Source organism: Haemorhous mexicanus, chromosome 14 (assembly GCF_027477595.1).
Source record: "Haemorhous mexicanus isolate bHaeMex1 chromosome 14, bHaeMex1.pri, whole genome shotgun sequence".
NCBI classification, from domain to species: Eukaryota; Metazoa; Chordata; class Aves; order Passeriformes; family Fringillidae; genus Haemorhous; species Haemorhous mexicanus.
In genome coordinates, this window is record NC_082354.1 from 12,709,449 (window position 1) to 12,726,892 (window position 17,444).

Genomic DNA, 17,444 nt, shown 5'->3' on the forward strand with positions numbered 1-17,444 from the left:
ACGGGACGGGCCGGGCCGGGCCGGGCTGGCCCGCCCAGGTAATCCGAGCCGGGCGGGACAAGCGGCCCGGCCCCGCCACCTCGGCAGCAGCGCCCCGGGCCGCGGGGCTGTGCGGCGGCGGCGGGAGCGTCCCCCGACCCCGCACTGCCCTCCCTCTGTTGTCACCCCTCGGTGCGACACGTGCTGCCCTTGCGCTGCCCTCTGCTCCCCGCCGCTGCCTGCCGCATGCCCAGCACAGAGACACTTCACGGAATCAATTCGATTGAAAAAGATAATGAGATCATTGAGTTCCCTTCCGCGGGAGCCGTCGGTGCCTCCCCGAGCCCGGACTTGGCCGCGCTGCAATCGCGGAACGGCAGGGACGGCGCGGGACGCGGGCGGTGGCCGCACGGCCCCTGCGGGGACCGCACCCGCTCCGCGCCGCTGCCCCGCCGCTGCCCCGTGCCCTCCGTGCTTCCTCACATGGCGCTGCAGCGCGGCCACAGACTCACGAAGATCTCATTTTGTGACTCAAAGCAGTTTTCCTTTTACAACTGGGTTCACACTTGTCTGCTACAGCTATTGAACCGTGCCCCAGACGAGGCATGGTTCATATCGTCTCCCAGGAAAGCATCTACTTTGGCACATCCCCGAGCAGTTCTCTTGATGTCGAAGCAGTTATCCAGCCCCTGGCAGAATGCCGCTTTTCAAAATCCCTCCTGAAGATTCAGCTAATTTCTACAGGTCTCGTCTGTGCTAAAAATGCATATTGTTCTTTTTTTTCAGATCTGCATTCCACAAACTTTCCCAAACTCCCTCTCCTTCAGCCCTTTCCAAATACAATGTGGTCACTTGGAATTTTACTCTCACATTTTTTTATGGGTGTGACGCAGCAAGTTTTCCAAAATTTTCTCAGAACTGGGAATGGGACGTAAGTGCTATTTTGCTTAATTTCAGGAGAATAAAATATTTGGGATAAAACTTTCCCTTCAGAACTAGAATTTTGTGGTAGCTAGCAAGCTTGGCCCTAGTTACGGCCCAAATACAGGTATTCTAAAAATAGTACACATCCAGCAGGGAGGAAACTTTGCTGAGTTACAAGGCAAACCAAAATTTGTTAGTAAACCTAACTTATTCCTAACCCAACAGAATATTTCAGTATTTACTCAGCTCCTCAAAAAGTTTTGCAAGAGTTCATCTGCTTTTTAGACACTCATTCTAGAAAAAGGGAAGTGGACCTTTTTATGACAGGGTGGGGAATATCCTGTGTTAATGCTGGGCTTTTTTTGCTTTTCTGCCTTTTTGTTTCCCTGTGAAATAAGAGGACTTCTAGTTGCTCTTAAAAAGTGCCCAAGGACCTTGCAATTATAATCAAATACACATGTGGTTTAAAGTTCCAGGATGTGGAACATTTAAGCTGTGTGATGGAGATTGCATTGTGCAATTTGAGCAAGCATGGACTATGCCTGCTAGTGAGGACGTTTGTAGAGTAGAGCTGATCCAAGCTGATCCTCTCTTGCTTTCAGTTTCCTTGCTGTTTTCTTTCCTTCCTTCTTTCTGTTTTGTCCACTCCTTCTCCCAGGAAAGCCAATGCCAAGCACACATGCAATCCTTCACTGCATTTGGCTGCCTGCCTATCAACATTGTCAGCAGCTGAAACACCTTTCCCCCTCTCTCTTCCCTCTCCCTGAAAGCTCAGCTCATTGTCATTTTCCCATCCCAATTCCCAGCAATCACAACTGCTGCCAGAGGCTTTGATCCCTGCCACCTACCAGAGACTTCCCATTTCTCAATCTCATTGAGTCCTGTCCTGCAGCTTTCTGTTGCAAATCTCTTGTGAGCCAATGCATCTGTGCTGTGGTGACTGGAACTCGTACAGACACACCTGAGGAAGCTTTCAAATGATCTCTTGAACAAGTACTTGGGGTATGGCTTCAAGTTTGGTATAAACTGATTTACAATCATCTTACTGACCTGCCCCTGGCTGTGTGCTCCTGCCTTTTCCACCCACGCAAACAAAGCCAGTGATTGTGGGGGCATGCAGTGAGTTTGCTGATGCAAGAAAACAAAAATCCAATGATTTGTCCTGTGCATGTTCCGTAAATCAGATTAAGAAATTGTGCCGATGCCTGGTGTGCCTGCACAATTACCAAGTCCATCAAGAGGCAACAATTATTAGCAGGGCCATGGGGAATTGTCCCTTTTGAGACCAGAAGTTATTCCACATCAATGTTGAGGCTCCTTTCCAATTTTGCAGCAGCTTCTGTCAATACTTTATGTCTCAGCCAAAATAAATACAGGCTCTTCAGAAGATGGCTGGAGTCAGTTCCAAAAAGGACTCAAATAGAATACAGCTGGATCTGAGGCACAAAAGTCCAAAACCGTGTTGTAAAAAACCCAGTCTGACTCACATGGCTCCTCACGTCTTTACCTTTGTTGAGCTCTTTGTTCTGTGTTCTTTGGGGACATCTAGAATTTTGTGATACACGTTCACAACAGACACTAACTCTGCAAACTCTGAACTGCTGCCCAAGCCCTGCTGGAAATGAGAAATTTTGTGGAATAAAACCCACCTCCTTTGAAGAGCACTTTTGGGTGGACATGGAACCAAGCATGTTTGTGCACATGTTGTATCTCCTCCTCTGATAAATTCTTTTAGAAGCACATGCACCAACTTTTCTGCTCACTATTCCCTTTTCTGCTCACTGTTACCTACTTATTTAGAAAGGGCCTTATTTGGCCTTTACTCACCAAGGGAGGCAGGGCATAAACCTGGTTTTACAGCTGTTTGGCCAAGGCTTGCAAGAGCTCCATACAGAAGCCTCAGAAGACAAAAGTAGAAAAAGCAGTTTTCCCTTTATCCTCTGGTGAGTGAATACCAATTATACCTGACTTACATTTTATCATGTAAGAGCTGGTTCAGCTGCCTGGGCATGTACATTATTCTAACCACCTTGTAGGCTGAGCCAGTCGAAGAAGAGCAACAATAAATACATCCCCAAAGAGCAAAAGTCTGGATTTGAAAATTGTCACTTCAGAACAGAGCAAAAACACAACCACAAAGTTACCGGATATTTTTTAGGAAAGTATGGTGATCTGCTGGGACATTTCCTTACTTGTGATTCAGATCTTGTTTCTATTGATAAATTTGTGTGTATGACTGTCTCTGTTTTCCTGATGAATCATGTTTGTGGGATTTCCCTGAGTTGGATGTTGTGGTGCTCATGCTCCTTTAGGATTTTTCAGTCAGCATTTTCTATTTGTTGCTGAACAATTTAGTATTCACCAGTTCATTTGGTGTACTTCTGTGTTCAAAGATTTATTTTGGTAACCTTCTTTAGGGGGTGCACATGTGATAGCTCAGTGCACTAGGGTTTAGTCCCATTAATCTTACACTGGTATTAGCTTCTGATTACTCACCCTGTTCTGTGAAATGAAGAAGAAAATAAAAACCAAAAAATCCTAGGGAAAACATAGTTATTGAAACACTTATTTTTCTTGGTTTTCTAGTCTCTTACTTTGACCTGGAATAAACTCTGAACTTGACTGCAATGTGACTTTTTTTCCCTGGGTTCTTGTCAAAATTACTCATTATTCAAGAAAAAGGAAGTAAAAAGAGCAGTATAGCATGGCTGGTCTCAGGAAGCTCTTGAGCAGCTCTGTTCATCCTCTGTCTCCAGTACAGCAGTTAAGAACCAAGGCAAATGGGAGGTGCTGTTCTTTCACTCACAGAAGGTTAAACAGGGCTAGTACAACACTCATAGGTAAACATGCAGCATAAAAGCACTCCTGTTATGATTATGGAGCAGCAGGTGTTAGATTTGCATGAGAAGAGAGTAAATTACATCCAGCTGAAATATTATATGTGTATCACAATTGGTTCGCCACTGCTTGGCACAAGCATAGTATTTGAAGTACTACAGTGTGGTTGCATAAGAATTAGCTGTGCAGAGTGCTCCTCAGCACAGGAAAACCCCCTTTTCAGTTAGAGAACTCATCTCAGTGAGCATCAGATCAACATGTGCTACTCTCCTCAAGGGGGTAAATTGGGTAAGATGTAATTTCATTTCCATTCAATTTTTCAGCCCATAATTTCCACTTATGCTCTTCACCAGTTCTTTTGGGCCAAGTTACTCAAATCATAATGTGGAATCCCTGGAATTTGGTATCCTTAGAAAGGGAAAACAAATATATTTTACCTTAAAGGTGTTATGTTTATGTAAAGTCTTATTTGCTCTCAAAATACCATGTTATGTATGTTCAAAGGTCTTCTAGAACAAAACCGAACGTTACACACTGCAGGTGTTCTCTCATCCATGATTTTTCATTTGCTGGCCTATCTCATGAAAAGTCCTGATATCAGAAGAAGATTAGAACATCAAATAATATGTAAAATACATCATTTTCTGCACTAAGCTCTTCATTCCAGATATTTTGGGGGAGAGGAAATGGAGCTCTGAGGCTCTGAGGTTATTTTTCTTAAACCCAATCTTTCTAATCCCTCTGCAGAGAAAAACGCAGTAGGTCCAAGAGAGAAAATGTTTATACTTTGCTTACTTGGTAAATCTCTAAAAGCAAGTTCTTGTACATAAAATTCTGGCACACCCTTTGTTGCTTTGTATGTCCTGTTTGTAAACCATCTGGCTCTGACACATCCCATTATCCAAACCAATCCTGATACTTTGAATAGCCAACTCCTCTTAATCTTCACAGATACTTCATCCCATTTCTTTTTCTTTTATGCAAAATTACCAAGGCTTCCATTCTGAAGACCTGATGTATTACACAGCAGTTTTACAGAAAAAATAATTAGAGGAACACAAAATATGTAATGTGGCCAAACTAAGGTATAGAAAAAGTGTGTGCCAGGATGTCATTTGAAATATGTTCCACTAATTTTTCAAGACTAAAAAAACCCTGCCCACCCTTAGGCAATATAAGAAAATCAAAAATGTTAATGAACAACAGACATTTCTATTCTTCTCAAACAGGTAGCAAATATGATGTACCCAATGTGAGTATCAGCTACTTAAAACAGGTACATATACAGTACAATCTCCAGATATATCTGTGAGTTAAGCTCTTTCAGCCATAAATAAGAAAAGATCTGGAGGACTTCTCTAAACTGGGACAATTAAGTAAGAAAAGGATAGATAGAGAAAATGTGATCATCTTCTTGACACCATTGTCCAAAACCAGCTGTAATATAATGGCCACTCCTCATCCTTTCCAGATGTGTGAATGCACAAAGGAAAAACAAGTTGGTTTGTTACCAATCTTTTCATAGCCTATCTAAAAAAGAGATTTTTCTGTAGAAAATCCAGAAAAATTATTCAGCAGGACAGAAGGCTAATCCTTAGGGCATATCATTTATGTAATTAATTAAAACTACAAATAAGTGTATCTTCTGAAATGCAGTGACTGTATATATTCTAATTGGACTGATACTAAGCACTTCTTTTTTGGCCAAATTACTGTGACAGCTTTCCACTATATGACAGTGAAATGACAGAACCACTCCAATATCAACAGCTTCAGAAGTTCAGACAAAAATTCATCTTGGACCATTAACTACATCTGAAGATACAAGTAAGAATTCCACTGGAATTCCAGCAAAAATAAGGAATAGAAATTGAAAATTCAGCCAACGATATTATTTCAGAACATTAAAGACATCAAAAAACATGCATAAGGATCTTCCTGCAAATCCAGGAAAAAGAGGTTTTCTGTAGTATCTGAAAGAGCTGCAGTGCAAGAGCTTTTGGATGTCTGTGTCTCATACATCTGCTGACTGTAGTCAAGATATACCTTTACTACTGATATTTAGAGGTCAATTAGCTCCAAAGGTATCTTGTATTGGATTGATAATAATGAGCTTCACACCTCTAAGTAAAGTAATTTGGAAAACTCTCACTATATGCTTTTAAATATTATTTGTTGAAAGATAACAATGAGGAAGGTGCTAACCATATTTACACACACTAATCTCTCTTCCTCTTTCTTAAAATTTGTGCTAAATTTAGAGCCTGTCTGGCACAAAAGCACATAGAAGCAAAAATGTGGCTGGCTTGTTATAGGCACATTTGTATTTTGCTTCAAACAGCTAATGGGTGAATTTATGGATCACAACATTATTTTCTCAGAATACAAATAATTGCAGGTATTTAGAATCATGCATAATAAACATTTTGAAATGTGGTCCAGTTACTATTTGAAGATGATTTTTGTCACAAAGACTTAGAAGCTTAACATTTTATAGACACTACAGCCAAGCTAAATACCCAGCTGAAGTCCTTTTATTATGGCATTTTTTTACATATCCTTAAAACTCCCACCCTTCCCATATGAACTACTGGAACCATATTTACAATTGATAGGATTTTGAAAACCATGGATGTTAAAAATGTCGCTGGATAAAAGAATTACTGAACTGTGTTCTTCCTCCTGAATCTGAAGCAAGTTATTAAAAAAGAGGCAGAGAATGAATGAAAGCTTTGGGAAGGGGAAGAAGGAATAAAAGAATTCTGGAAAAGACATTTTCTCCAACCACCTCTCAGAGAAAAACAATGAACTTTCAGAGAAAAAATCAGGAGGGGACATGCATGACTTGTGGTGCTAACAAATCCCTCAATTTTGTATAAGTTATTTTGATGTGCTGCAAGTTTTTAAACCACATCTCTCTGATTACTTGATTTTTTTCCAAAAGTTATTAAAGCACCATATAATTTCCAATTCAATTTAAGCTGTTCTCAGAGCTCATATCTGTGTGAGACCATGAGTGGCAAGCAGGAGAGAACTCCTATCAAATGACACATCTGTCAGGTTTGCTCTCAGTGAGTACAATCCATCCTCTCCTGAAGTTGTGAAAGTTTACCCAAAAATGGAATCAGCTGCAGTAATCTCAACTTTAGAAATATCTGCTCTGAGGATGTATGAAAATTATAATTTCTGACTTAGATTTTATTATTTCAGACTAGGGCAAGTTTACTCTCACTGAGTGCAATTGGGGTATGTGGACCCCAAGTCACTTTTTAAAAGAGAAAGGTCTCTTACCAGTAAATACAATTTCTCCTTCATGTCCCCTGTCCAACAAAGCTTTTAGCAGCAAATATGATAAAATGCTAATTTCTATATACTCTATAGTCCTTCTATTTACAAAGTAGTTTTACAATTTATTATATTCCATTGTACAACTTTACACAGTATGCCATTGTTTCAATTCATAGTTCAGCAATTCAACATGTACTTAGGTAATTGCCTTTCCACATCCTGCTGTTCATTTAGCTTAAAAAAAATAGTAGAAAACAAGCACAGTGGTGCAATGTCCAGGCACTTTCAATGTTGCTCAGCAAAACAAGCAAGCACCCTGTTTGAAAGCATGGCAACTTTTCTTGTGGGGAAAAAAAAATGAAGCAAAACAAACCAAACCACCCTGCAATTCAGTCTTTGCTCATCATGGATGGTTTTAAACATCCTTTGTACAGTTCCAAGAATTCCTGAGGAGGCTCTGTAAAATATGACTGATATGTTTATATGTCAGCAGCGGGTCTGAGTGAGCAGTAACTTCCATCACCAGAGGTTCCACTGATGGCACAGAAGACATGAAGGGAGTCCTGCATCCATGGTGAATGCATTGTGTCTTCATGATAGATCTAAACAAAGCAAAACAATCACAAATTCAGTACAGGTTTCACTTCATTATGATAATCAAGCTGTTTAAAAAGGTATGCAAAAGAGATATCCAACCTTGTCTTCAAAGCTGTTTCACAAAGGCAGCATAACAAAGAAATGAGAAAGAATAGTTTAGTGATTTCTGTAGCATTAACACAAACACCCTTCTGTGTATTACTGGATCACTTTTAGTTACAACTATGCACTGTGGGAAAGAAACAGTTCTCTGCATAACAAATTTTTATTATGTCTCAGCAGCAACAGAATTCCAATAGGTTTTTTGTGAGCCTGGGGAGTACATGCAGCTAAAGCCCAAAGACACTCACTACCTCTGTGTCCAGATTTTGTACTTTGCAGCCTGAAGGACACCCTGACAGCTCAGGATCCAGCTGGAATGGCAGGGCTGACTGTGCATTTATTTTCACCATGTGGTTCACCAGTCAAGTTAGTTACTTTGAAATTGCAGTAGTGAAACTGAGATCACTGGCCATCATAACCAGCCTCTGGACATCCAGCTTTCTGCCAGTCTCTGGAATTTCCTGGACCTGTTCAGCTGCAGTTTATACATTTTTTGTGTTTACATCGTAGCTTAAAAGATCTGCAAATAGGTCACAGGCTGACCCAGTGACTACCTGTCTGCTGACAATATTTAGAAAAGCATGTGCTATTTGCAGTGAGAACCCTAAGTTAATCCACTATACTTTTTACATTTAACTGAGTAATGTTGCAAAATAAGAAAACTTATTCCATTAGGATGAATTTGTTAGATATTAGGTCATTTGATGGCAATGAAAAGTTCAAGTCAGCTGTTGTACATCATGTTGTGCAACACATGCACATGTATAAAGAACAGGGATCATAAATATGGTATTTTAAGCTGCCTTTTGAGCTATTACAAGAAGAAAGTGAAAAGTATATCCTTCCCAGGGAGCCCTTCACTTGGACATTTCAGTCATACTTTCCCCGTTAAGCAAAGACAACACAGCAGTGGATAAATCTACTGAGGTAGCAGGGAGTGTGTTTTAACTGTTTTAACAATGCTTCTTTGTGCTAAAATAATCTTAGCTACTGTACTTTGACAGTGCAGGACTGAGTGATTTGTTTTTTATTTGACTATTGCAAAATTCAAAAGCCACAAAAGTTTCAGCAGCTGCATGCAAATTAGAAGTTTTGGCACTGGCAAATAGCTTAGAGTAAGCAGGTGACAGCTCTTATGAACAAGCCTCTCTGCAGGTAGTGGCAATGAAAAAACCAGTGTGGCAAATGTGCAAAATCAACAGTTTGCACACTAAAACAATGGTGGCCACGAGCAGGATAGAAGGGGAATCTAACAAAAGCAACAGAAATGCAGCAGTCACTCTCACATGGATCCACCCTTACACTCCTACAAGAAAATTCATCCCATCATGAGACTGTTTGCCTGAAATGATACTGTACTATTCCACGACAAGACTCTGATTCCCATAAGCATTATTTTATTGTAAATCAACCTCATTTACAAACAGCAGCCTGGTGCAGTTGTATTATTTTGCTATTTGTAGATTTTTCACTTAGTGTGAACAACTACTCTACTAACTGTGGAATTTATCTATCCAGTTTTAGTGAGTTAACATGTTGCATCTTTAATTCATAGTCAGACTGTATATTGACTAACTGGGAGATCCTGAAAGCATTCTTCTAAATTTCAAGTTCTGTGGACCACAATGCAGTCTGTACTGTTGATTTTATATCCCTGATGCTATAAATCTACAAGCTTTCTTTTGTCACAATGAAGGTAACATTAAAGAGCAGAGGCATGGAAATGACTTCATCTAATTTCACAGCATAATGCTAGATAGAAGTACAACTGCTCTTTGAATCTCTCACCTCTCTGATGCTACTATTAAAAAGTATTTTCCTAGAAAGATCCAAGAAAACATAAAATCATAGATCAGATAAACTAGCATGAATTTTAACAGTGCATAGAAATGGCGTGTTGGCATTAGGCAAAAATGATAAGAAAACATATATGAGGAAAAATAACATTAAAAAATCCCCATAAGCTGGCTATAACTGAGGAAATGGAAATTCTGCCAGAGAACTTTGACCTGTGACCTCTTTATAATTTTCAAATATGATGCAGAACGTGGCACAGGATTTCTGATGACCATGGCAAGCAGTGGTGTGTCCTGAAGACTCCACCCTGCAGCACTCTGAATACCAACATCAGGCTGACACATCCAGTCAACAGAAAGCATTTTTAGGAATCCACCAAATCTGCTGCTTAATTTTCACGTTCGCTTACTCGCCCGTTTATATTTAGCACAGACCACGAGGAGTGATCCCATTTTCAGTTCCCAGCCAGTTCTCAGTCAGTTTTCAAGCACAGAGAGTCACCTCCACGGGCTCCCCACGTGCAGTACGTGCCTGTTCATGGATGATGTCAGAAAGCTCTTTCACCATATCCTGAAAGTTTGATTTTAACCCCTCGTGGTACTCCACTTGATCCTCCTTAATGAGACGCTCGTTGAGCTCCAGAGCAATTCCACAGGCTTGGATAAACTTCCTGGGGAAGAAAGGAATGAACTTGGGGCATTACAATAGCCCAGTCTTCTATCAAAGCAAGCACCTGAACAGACAGGCAAATCTCAGTATTCCCCACCCCCTTTTCTCCAGTGTTTGGGGCAGACAAATTCCAGGGGTATCCCTGGCCCAGTGAGTCAGGGAATGAAGAAGGACTGCAACACAGGCACTGGGCTTTCTGCTGGAGCTCCTGTGAGCCTGGCTCCTCAGGAGGTGGGACAGCCAGTCCTGCAGGGCTGGCCAGAGCTGGGTGCACGTGGCACAGCAGGGCTGTCAGAGGTCAGGCACCCTCCAGAAGGAAATTCACACCATGGAGACCTGTAATGCTCTTTCTGAGGTCTGTTATTCATTCTTTGCTTCATTTAACACACATACATTCCTTTTTTATAAAACTCAATAAAAACACATTCACAACTGAAATGGAGACTGTGTTTGCACTGCAAGGCTGGAAAGTAAAACCATGCATGGCATGTTCTCAGGGATTGCTCCCTGATTGTCAGGTTACTTGGTACACAGAAGGAGAATGGGATTGGCCCAAGTGCTGCTTTCTTCATACAATGAGAGTGGAGAAATGGGTGAAATGGGAGCCACCAGCACAGAGTAAAAATGCAGGGGCTGGTGGGCAGGTGGTTGCATCTGAGAGGTCCAGAAATTGGAAAAACACCTGTGCAAGTCACACAGTTTCAAAAATTAGCAACAGAAACAAGAACAGTGCTCTTCCATAAACTGAGACAGGATCTGCTTTAAAATATTTTAAGTTCATCATTAGCTAGCAAAAAATCCCCTTGGAAAAACTGGCAAACAATGCACAATATCAAAGACCCTTGAGCCCCTGGACTGTCAGATCTCTGGTTTTCAAACATACTTCATGTGATAATCTCAAAAACCCACACAAACTGTGGAAGCAAGTGTTCAGCAAATCTCCTCATGGAGAGCACAGCCCTGGAATTGGGAATGTATCTCTTGATAGATATAATTTCATTGGCTTTTTTCATTGTGTGAGCACCCACAACCCCATCAGATTTGGATCTTTATAAGACATAGCTAAGTATCCAGCATCTGCTGAGTTTGGAGACAGACAAAACCATAATGAGAGCAGGTACCATCTTGCAGCCAGGTGCTAGTTTTTATTGCATCAAAAATCCTACCTGAACATTTCTTTCAACTCATTCACCTTCTTAGCAGGGTATTTGCTGGACTGGCTGTCACTTAGGAAAGCTCTGGCATAGGCCAAAGGACCAGCATTAACCTAGAATGAAAGAAGAAATCATTTATGCTAGAACTCCTGCTGAGATAAAAGAGATATTATGATTGCTTCCTCATATTTTCCTCTTATTTCTGTGTGGAAAAGCAGTGTGGTCTGAGCCCTAAGGTCACTCACCAGCTTCAGAAGCCAAATGGCTCTTTGTGCCTGACCCTTACAGTACAACCTTCAAAACTTAAGTATGTTTCAGCAGTTACTTATGGCTAATTAATGTGCAATTACACTTGGACTTGACACTGGAAACACCACTGGAGGAAATGTTTATTCCTACAAGCCAGCTGCCTGTGCAGCACTGAAGGGGACAGGGAGGCTGTGCTGGAGGCTGCAGCCCTGAAGCCTGGGTAGTTAATGATTTCTGGAAAGTAAATGTGCTGTGACCATGCCTCACCCCGAGCTGTGCATGCAAATGCAATTCTGAACAGACATCAAACAGACTGACCTGCACAGAGACACAGCCCTGCAGTTTGAGCTGCAGCTGGATCATGTCAACATCACCAGCAGAGCTGCAGAGTTTCTGCAGCTCTGCTGTCTTGTCCTTTATTTCATCAGTAGCGACATCAATTGGCTTTAAATTAACTTGATGTTCATAATTGACTGGAATTCTCTTCTTAACATATGGAAAGGAGTTCAAAGCTAGCAGAAACAGCAAAAGAAATGTATAGATTGAGGAGTGATGCAGCACATAGGAGTACTCTTCATAGAACCTATACAAGCAGATTCTTGCCCCTGGGGATGTGAAATCCCAAACAAGGCTATAATTTACCTGGAAGGTTTTTTAATCTGTAAAAATGTGCACTTAAAAACACAAGGTAAATTCCCCCTCCCAACCAGAATATTGTCTCACAATTCTGATTAAGCTGAGAGAATTTGTCACACTTCTTGAATATTTTCATGAGCTAGAACAAGTCTCCTAATAGTTACTGATCCTGTTTCATGTTCAGGTATTTTATTGTACTTACTAGTCAGGATGGTCCTTTTTTTGCATTGTTCTTCCACACTGCCATGCTTTTTTCCAGATAAAGTGTAAGGAGTTTCAAATACAAATCTATTGATATTATGATTTCTTTCAAATTCAGTTTTTCTTTCAGACATTTCTTTGTCTTCAAAGTAGGGCTTCACATAAGTCACTTGAATATGGGCATATTTGGGATCAAGGTCTTTAATGTTGACCTATGAAATAAGAGGGTTACTCACAGGGGGAGCAAAGGTTAGTAAATTATAATTGGCTAATCTATTCACTGGGATCTGATTTAAATTCTCTGCTGACCTGGCCTCACTGCAGGAAGGCCAATGCCATGCCAAATGCTCATTTTGCCTTCAGCTGTTGTGTCTAGCCCATCCACCAGCAGCTAAGACAAGGAGGTGTGGCACAAGAAATACAGCACGTGGTGCCAAACAAGCTGTTCCTGCAGCAGGCAGCCAGGTCCCCTGATCCACCAAGGCAGCACAGGCCTGAGCTACTCAGTCCTTTTAATAAGACCACAGAGTTTCCTTTTAATATGATCACCACCATGTGATCCAGAGCTCATGCAGTGCTGGGCCAGCCAAACCTGCAGGCCTGCACTAAACCAGCTTTGGGATCACCAGCACTGTCTTGGGTAACCAAGATAAACCCCACTGCAGCCTAAGGATGTGCACAGCTTTTGCAGGGAGCATAAATAAGTATTCCATGTGAAAAGAAAGGAGCTAAGGCTGCAAGGCCCCAAGAGGTTTTCTTTTGGACTTGCAGCATCAAAGCATCAAGAAGTAACTTTGCTTCCAGTCACCTGATGCTCTGTGCTGGCTTCTAATGCCTTCAGCAAGGCTCAGTGCAATGGGGATTGCAATTTCCATTCATAATTCACACCTGGGAGCCACAGCAGCACCAGCACTTGTCAAGCTGTGCACACACAGGAGCATGAGGACACCAGGGGCAATTGGAAGCATTTAAGAGGGTGGAGGAGAGGGCTCGTTCCTCCCCTCCCACTGGCAGGGGGAAGGGATGCTCTGCCAGCTTCCTGCAGCTCCACAGAGCATGCAGTTTAACTCTACCTTATTAGAATCCTGGATAATCTTTACAGTCTCTGACCCAAATTTTTCTCCATACAGTTTAAGAAGTCTGAAGGAGATCTCCGAGAGGCCGGTCAGTTTGGGCTCCTTATAGACGTATTCTTTCCCATCTTCTTCCTCAAAGAATGTCTGGCATTAACCACAAAAAAACACAAAAACAAAAACCAACAAAAAAAACCAGTGAGGAATATCTGTGTTTTATCATTTGGAAAACTTTTATGTTAGATTTGCTGCTTGTACAGCAAGCTTCTAGTAACATTTCAGAAAGCCAAAAGGTTTTGGAAGGCTATGGCTCACAAAGTCTCACTGAACTTTGCCTGTTTAACAGCTTCCTTCAAAAATGGTCTAAAAAAATAAAATTCTTCAACCCACACAAACACAACGTATCATTACTTGAGTACAACCAGTGAGAAATCTAAACTATCTGGAAGATGGTTTGGCCAGCATTTGACCTTTTGGAAGGTTAGAAAGAGATAGGCAGGAGAAAAAAACCACAAAAACAAGGTACAGGGAAGGAGCAGAAAGATAAGTGAGCTGAGGAAGCCCTGACAGCAGAGCCACAGGAACAGTCTGAAATTCAAGAATCTGTGTAAGCTGCAAGAGACTTTAAGCAATAAAAAAAGAAATGGATTTCCTGTGCTTTAATTCCTCTTCTATGCAGGGAAGTGGGATTTGGTGTATTTACTGTAAATGGAGACCAAAACACATCAAAGGCTGTGCTTGCATCACCAGTCTTACCCATAATGGAAACAGCATGGGAACCTCATCCTTTGGTGGGCTGTTCCAGTTAGAATTTGTGACACACTGTTAAGCTATCTGTGTGTAGCTGAAATATAAAGCCAGAAAAGCTTCAAAGTGCAAAACTGGATCAAGTACTGGTTGTTGGGATGCTCCACAGCTCAATTTTAAGGGCTGATCCAGTTATTTCCAACTTCTGGAAAACTAAGCCAGCAGTTGTTTCCTTTTGTCTGTTGCTAACTTTATTTACTTTTTACATATCCAAAGTTACAGAGAAGATGAGGGTAAATATAAAATGCATGTCTGCTGCAGCAAAAGTCACTGCTCTGGTATGTTGTGACAGTGACATTCAAAGGTAGAAACCCATGATGGCTTCAGGGGTATTCATCACCTCCTCAAAAAGAAGGAACAAAGAAAGGCAAGGCTAATAAAATTTATATGGTGTTTTCTAAAGAGGGGTCCTGCACCTCCCCTTGGTTATGAGTCCTCAAGCAGAAGCAGGTTGCTCAGAGACAGAAAGGACATGAGGGTATCACACTTTATTAACTGCTGTAGGTGGAGAAAAGAAATAAAACCACAACTGCTTTTAAGCTCAGAAGACTTCAATGAGATATGATAAGATCATGCCACTTCCTGGGACTCTGAGCCCCAGATCTTATTCACTTTTCCATCTACCTCAGCTAACACCAGTACTACCTATCTCTACATGTGTGTAATCAACACTGATAGATATTTTGCCTCCAGCTTCTCTCATAAACCTTTACTCTGCTAATACCCAGAAGGGAGCAGCATTTTTCTGTAGAAAACAATGTCTGTTACTACTACTGTTTATATACTATGGTTACAGTTATATACTGTTACTAGTTATACACTATACACACTAAATTGTGTCTGTGTGACCTACAATAACTATAATTACAAAAAAACCCTCAGCATTTTCTGAGCCCACTAAGGCATTTCCTAACCACTGAGTTGTTTTAAGAAAAGCCTACCAGCAGAATCATAAACTTTATAATAAATCAAGTGCTCTTGAAAACAGATACAAACCCTCATCCCCAGTGTGCAAAGCACTCATGTAGACACTGGTGGCTGTGCCAGAGGAGCTTTTCAACTCCAGGTCTGACAGAGCAGCAGCTTTTGGCCAGGGTGCCTGGTGAGGGGCAGCTGGCAAGCCAGTGTGTATACTTACTTGCCCATAAAAGGCCACTCTGAAAAAGGTTCCAAGGAGCCTCTTCCTTGAGTGCATTACTTCCAATATCTTAGCATATGCTCCGTGGAGTGTTCTGTACAGCTGGGTGAGTTTCTGGAAATCAGATTTTAACATTATGAGGAAAGCCAGGTTTTCCAAGCAGCACATTCTAGCTAACACCAGAAGCTTCAGAGATACCTGAACACAATCCTCTGGAGAACCGAAGCCTTAATTTCTAAAAAAGTTGAACTCGTGCAGTCTTGTTTGAAAAACCTGGTTTTAGGCAGATGCTTAGTGTCAGGTCTGCAGGGCACCAGAGACTGCAGGAGCAGCACTGCCCCTGCAGAGAAGGCTCAGTGCACTGTCTCAGGGTGTTTCCTGACTGAGACTTCACACGCAGAGCAGCTGGCAATATTTTACCCAGGAAGTTTTTTTTTTATTAGAAACAGCTTTACAATGAAAAAATAGGTCAAGGTAAGGCTTCCTGCCCTCTCCCCAGGTTCAGTTATAAGGCTGGATGGGAGGGAAGGAGGTCGTGGCAGAGGGAGGGAAAGTGGACCAGTATTAAGCTGAAGCACAGGTCACAGCACGTGGTGGAGAGGAGCAAGGCTGGGAACAGCCTCCTTCCTTCCTCTCCACTTGCCACTGAAGTAGCCACAGATCTAGTACTTTCTTTGAGCTGTTCTCATTCTGTTTTTAACCCTTACAAACCTCAGGTCTCAAAAAGAATCCAGCTTCAATGAGCATATGGAATGACAGGTTTTTTTAAGAGGAAGGAAGGTGGTAATTATTAACTAAACATGAGTCATCCATGTCATTAGCTTTGATAAACACCTTTCAGATCATTGCTTTCACTAATTTCTTTAATAACCTGCAATGAGGCACAGTGTGTGCTTTACTGACACCAATTCAGTAACTCATAACTTCAAAAATAAACAAATTTTTTACTTCTTATATAAAAAACAAAAAGTTTTTTATTTCTTATTCTTTTATTTCTTCATTTCTTTTTTATTTCAGTCTAGAAAATTGGCCGCTCTATGCAAACTAGTTGAAAATACCCACCTCAAATTCACGCCGCTTTTCATAAATAGGAATGATCAGTTTGGAAACTTCAGAAATTGTTTCATAACGTTCTGCCTTCCACAGGCCATCTATACACTGCTCCAGCAGCTCCACCAGGACCTCCTGTGATAGCAACCAAATGGGTGGTGTTACTAACACTCCAGCTTAGAAGATAAAACCATTTGAACTTCAGACACTTCTATCAGATCCCAGAATAAGTAATTGCAGTTACATAAGTTTAACCACTGTGTATTCCTGGCCTTTCTAAAGGTATTCTAAATTTTGGGGAGGGGGAAGGGGAAGAAGAAGAAGAAAAAAGACAAGTTATTTTTTAAAAGTTCATTAATTCTTCATAAACCATTAGCATAATAGCCAGCAAGTATGTCCTGGTTATTTAGTTACTCCCCCAAGAAAATGCAAAAACTCTGGGAGAGTACAGACAGGACAGCACTGGAGATCAGAGGTGTGTGACTAAGAAACACACCCAAGGAACAAGTATTGGCTGTGATGCCAAGGATCCTCGAGCCTTGAATGGGCAGCTGGGCTGCAGGGCCACCTTGCTCAGCCACATGGCCAAACCAAGGCAGCTGCCCAGGGATGGTGCAGAAGCACTTGTGAGACTTCATGACTCATGGGTGGATCTACCCACTTCCCCAAGGCCTTGCTAGAGTTTCTGGATTGTTCTGCTACCATGGTGTCCTGCAGAACAGCCCTAACTCCAGGGGGACCCTAAGATGACCTTTCCCTTGCAGAGCTTGACTTTGTATTGCCCCTTCTTGGAAACACCACACCCAGCTGTGCTGCCCTGTGCTGGCAACATCAGCGTTTGCATAACACAGCAGGCAGAGGTTGTGGTGCAGCTTTTTCAGCCTCAGTGCTAGAAAAGCTCTTCATAGAACCAAGAACTTACATCAGTTTTACCTGTCTGAA

The 17,444-nt window shown here is 41.6% G+C and overlaps 1 protein-coding gene across 6 annotated transcripts in view; it reads right to left on the reverse strand.

Moving 5' to 3' along the window:
* Positions 1-6,257: 6,257 nt before the first annotated feature.
* DOCK11 (dedicator of cytokinesis 11) overlaps positions 6,258-17,444 on the reverse strand; it is a 77,678-nt gene continuing 66,491 nt past the window's right edge. For all 6 annotated transcript variants that reach the window (XM_059858962.1, XM_059858964.1, XM_059858961.1 and 3 more), the window contains 8 exons: positions 16,515-16,637; positions 15,453-15,566; positions 13,508-13,654; positions 12,436-12,646; positions 11,916-12,109; positions 11,361-11,461; positions 10,057-10,195; positions 6,258-7,631 (listed from right to left, as the gene is read on the reverse strand). In XM_059858962.1, the coding sequence (XP_059714945.1) occupies positions 7,509-7,631; positions 10,057-10,195; positions 11,361-11,461; positions 11,916-12,109; positions 12,436-12,646; positions 13,508-13,654; positions 15,453-15,566; positions 16,515-16,637 (1,152 nt within the window). In that variant the 3' untranslated portion in view covers positions 6,258-7,508. The remainder of the gene's footprint in view (positions 7,632-10,056; positions 10,196-11,360; positions 11,462-11,915; positions 12,110-12,435; positions 12,647-13,507; positions 13,655-15,452; positions 15,567-16,514; positions 16,638-17,444) is intronic.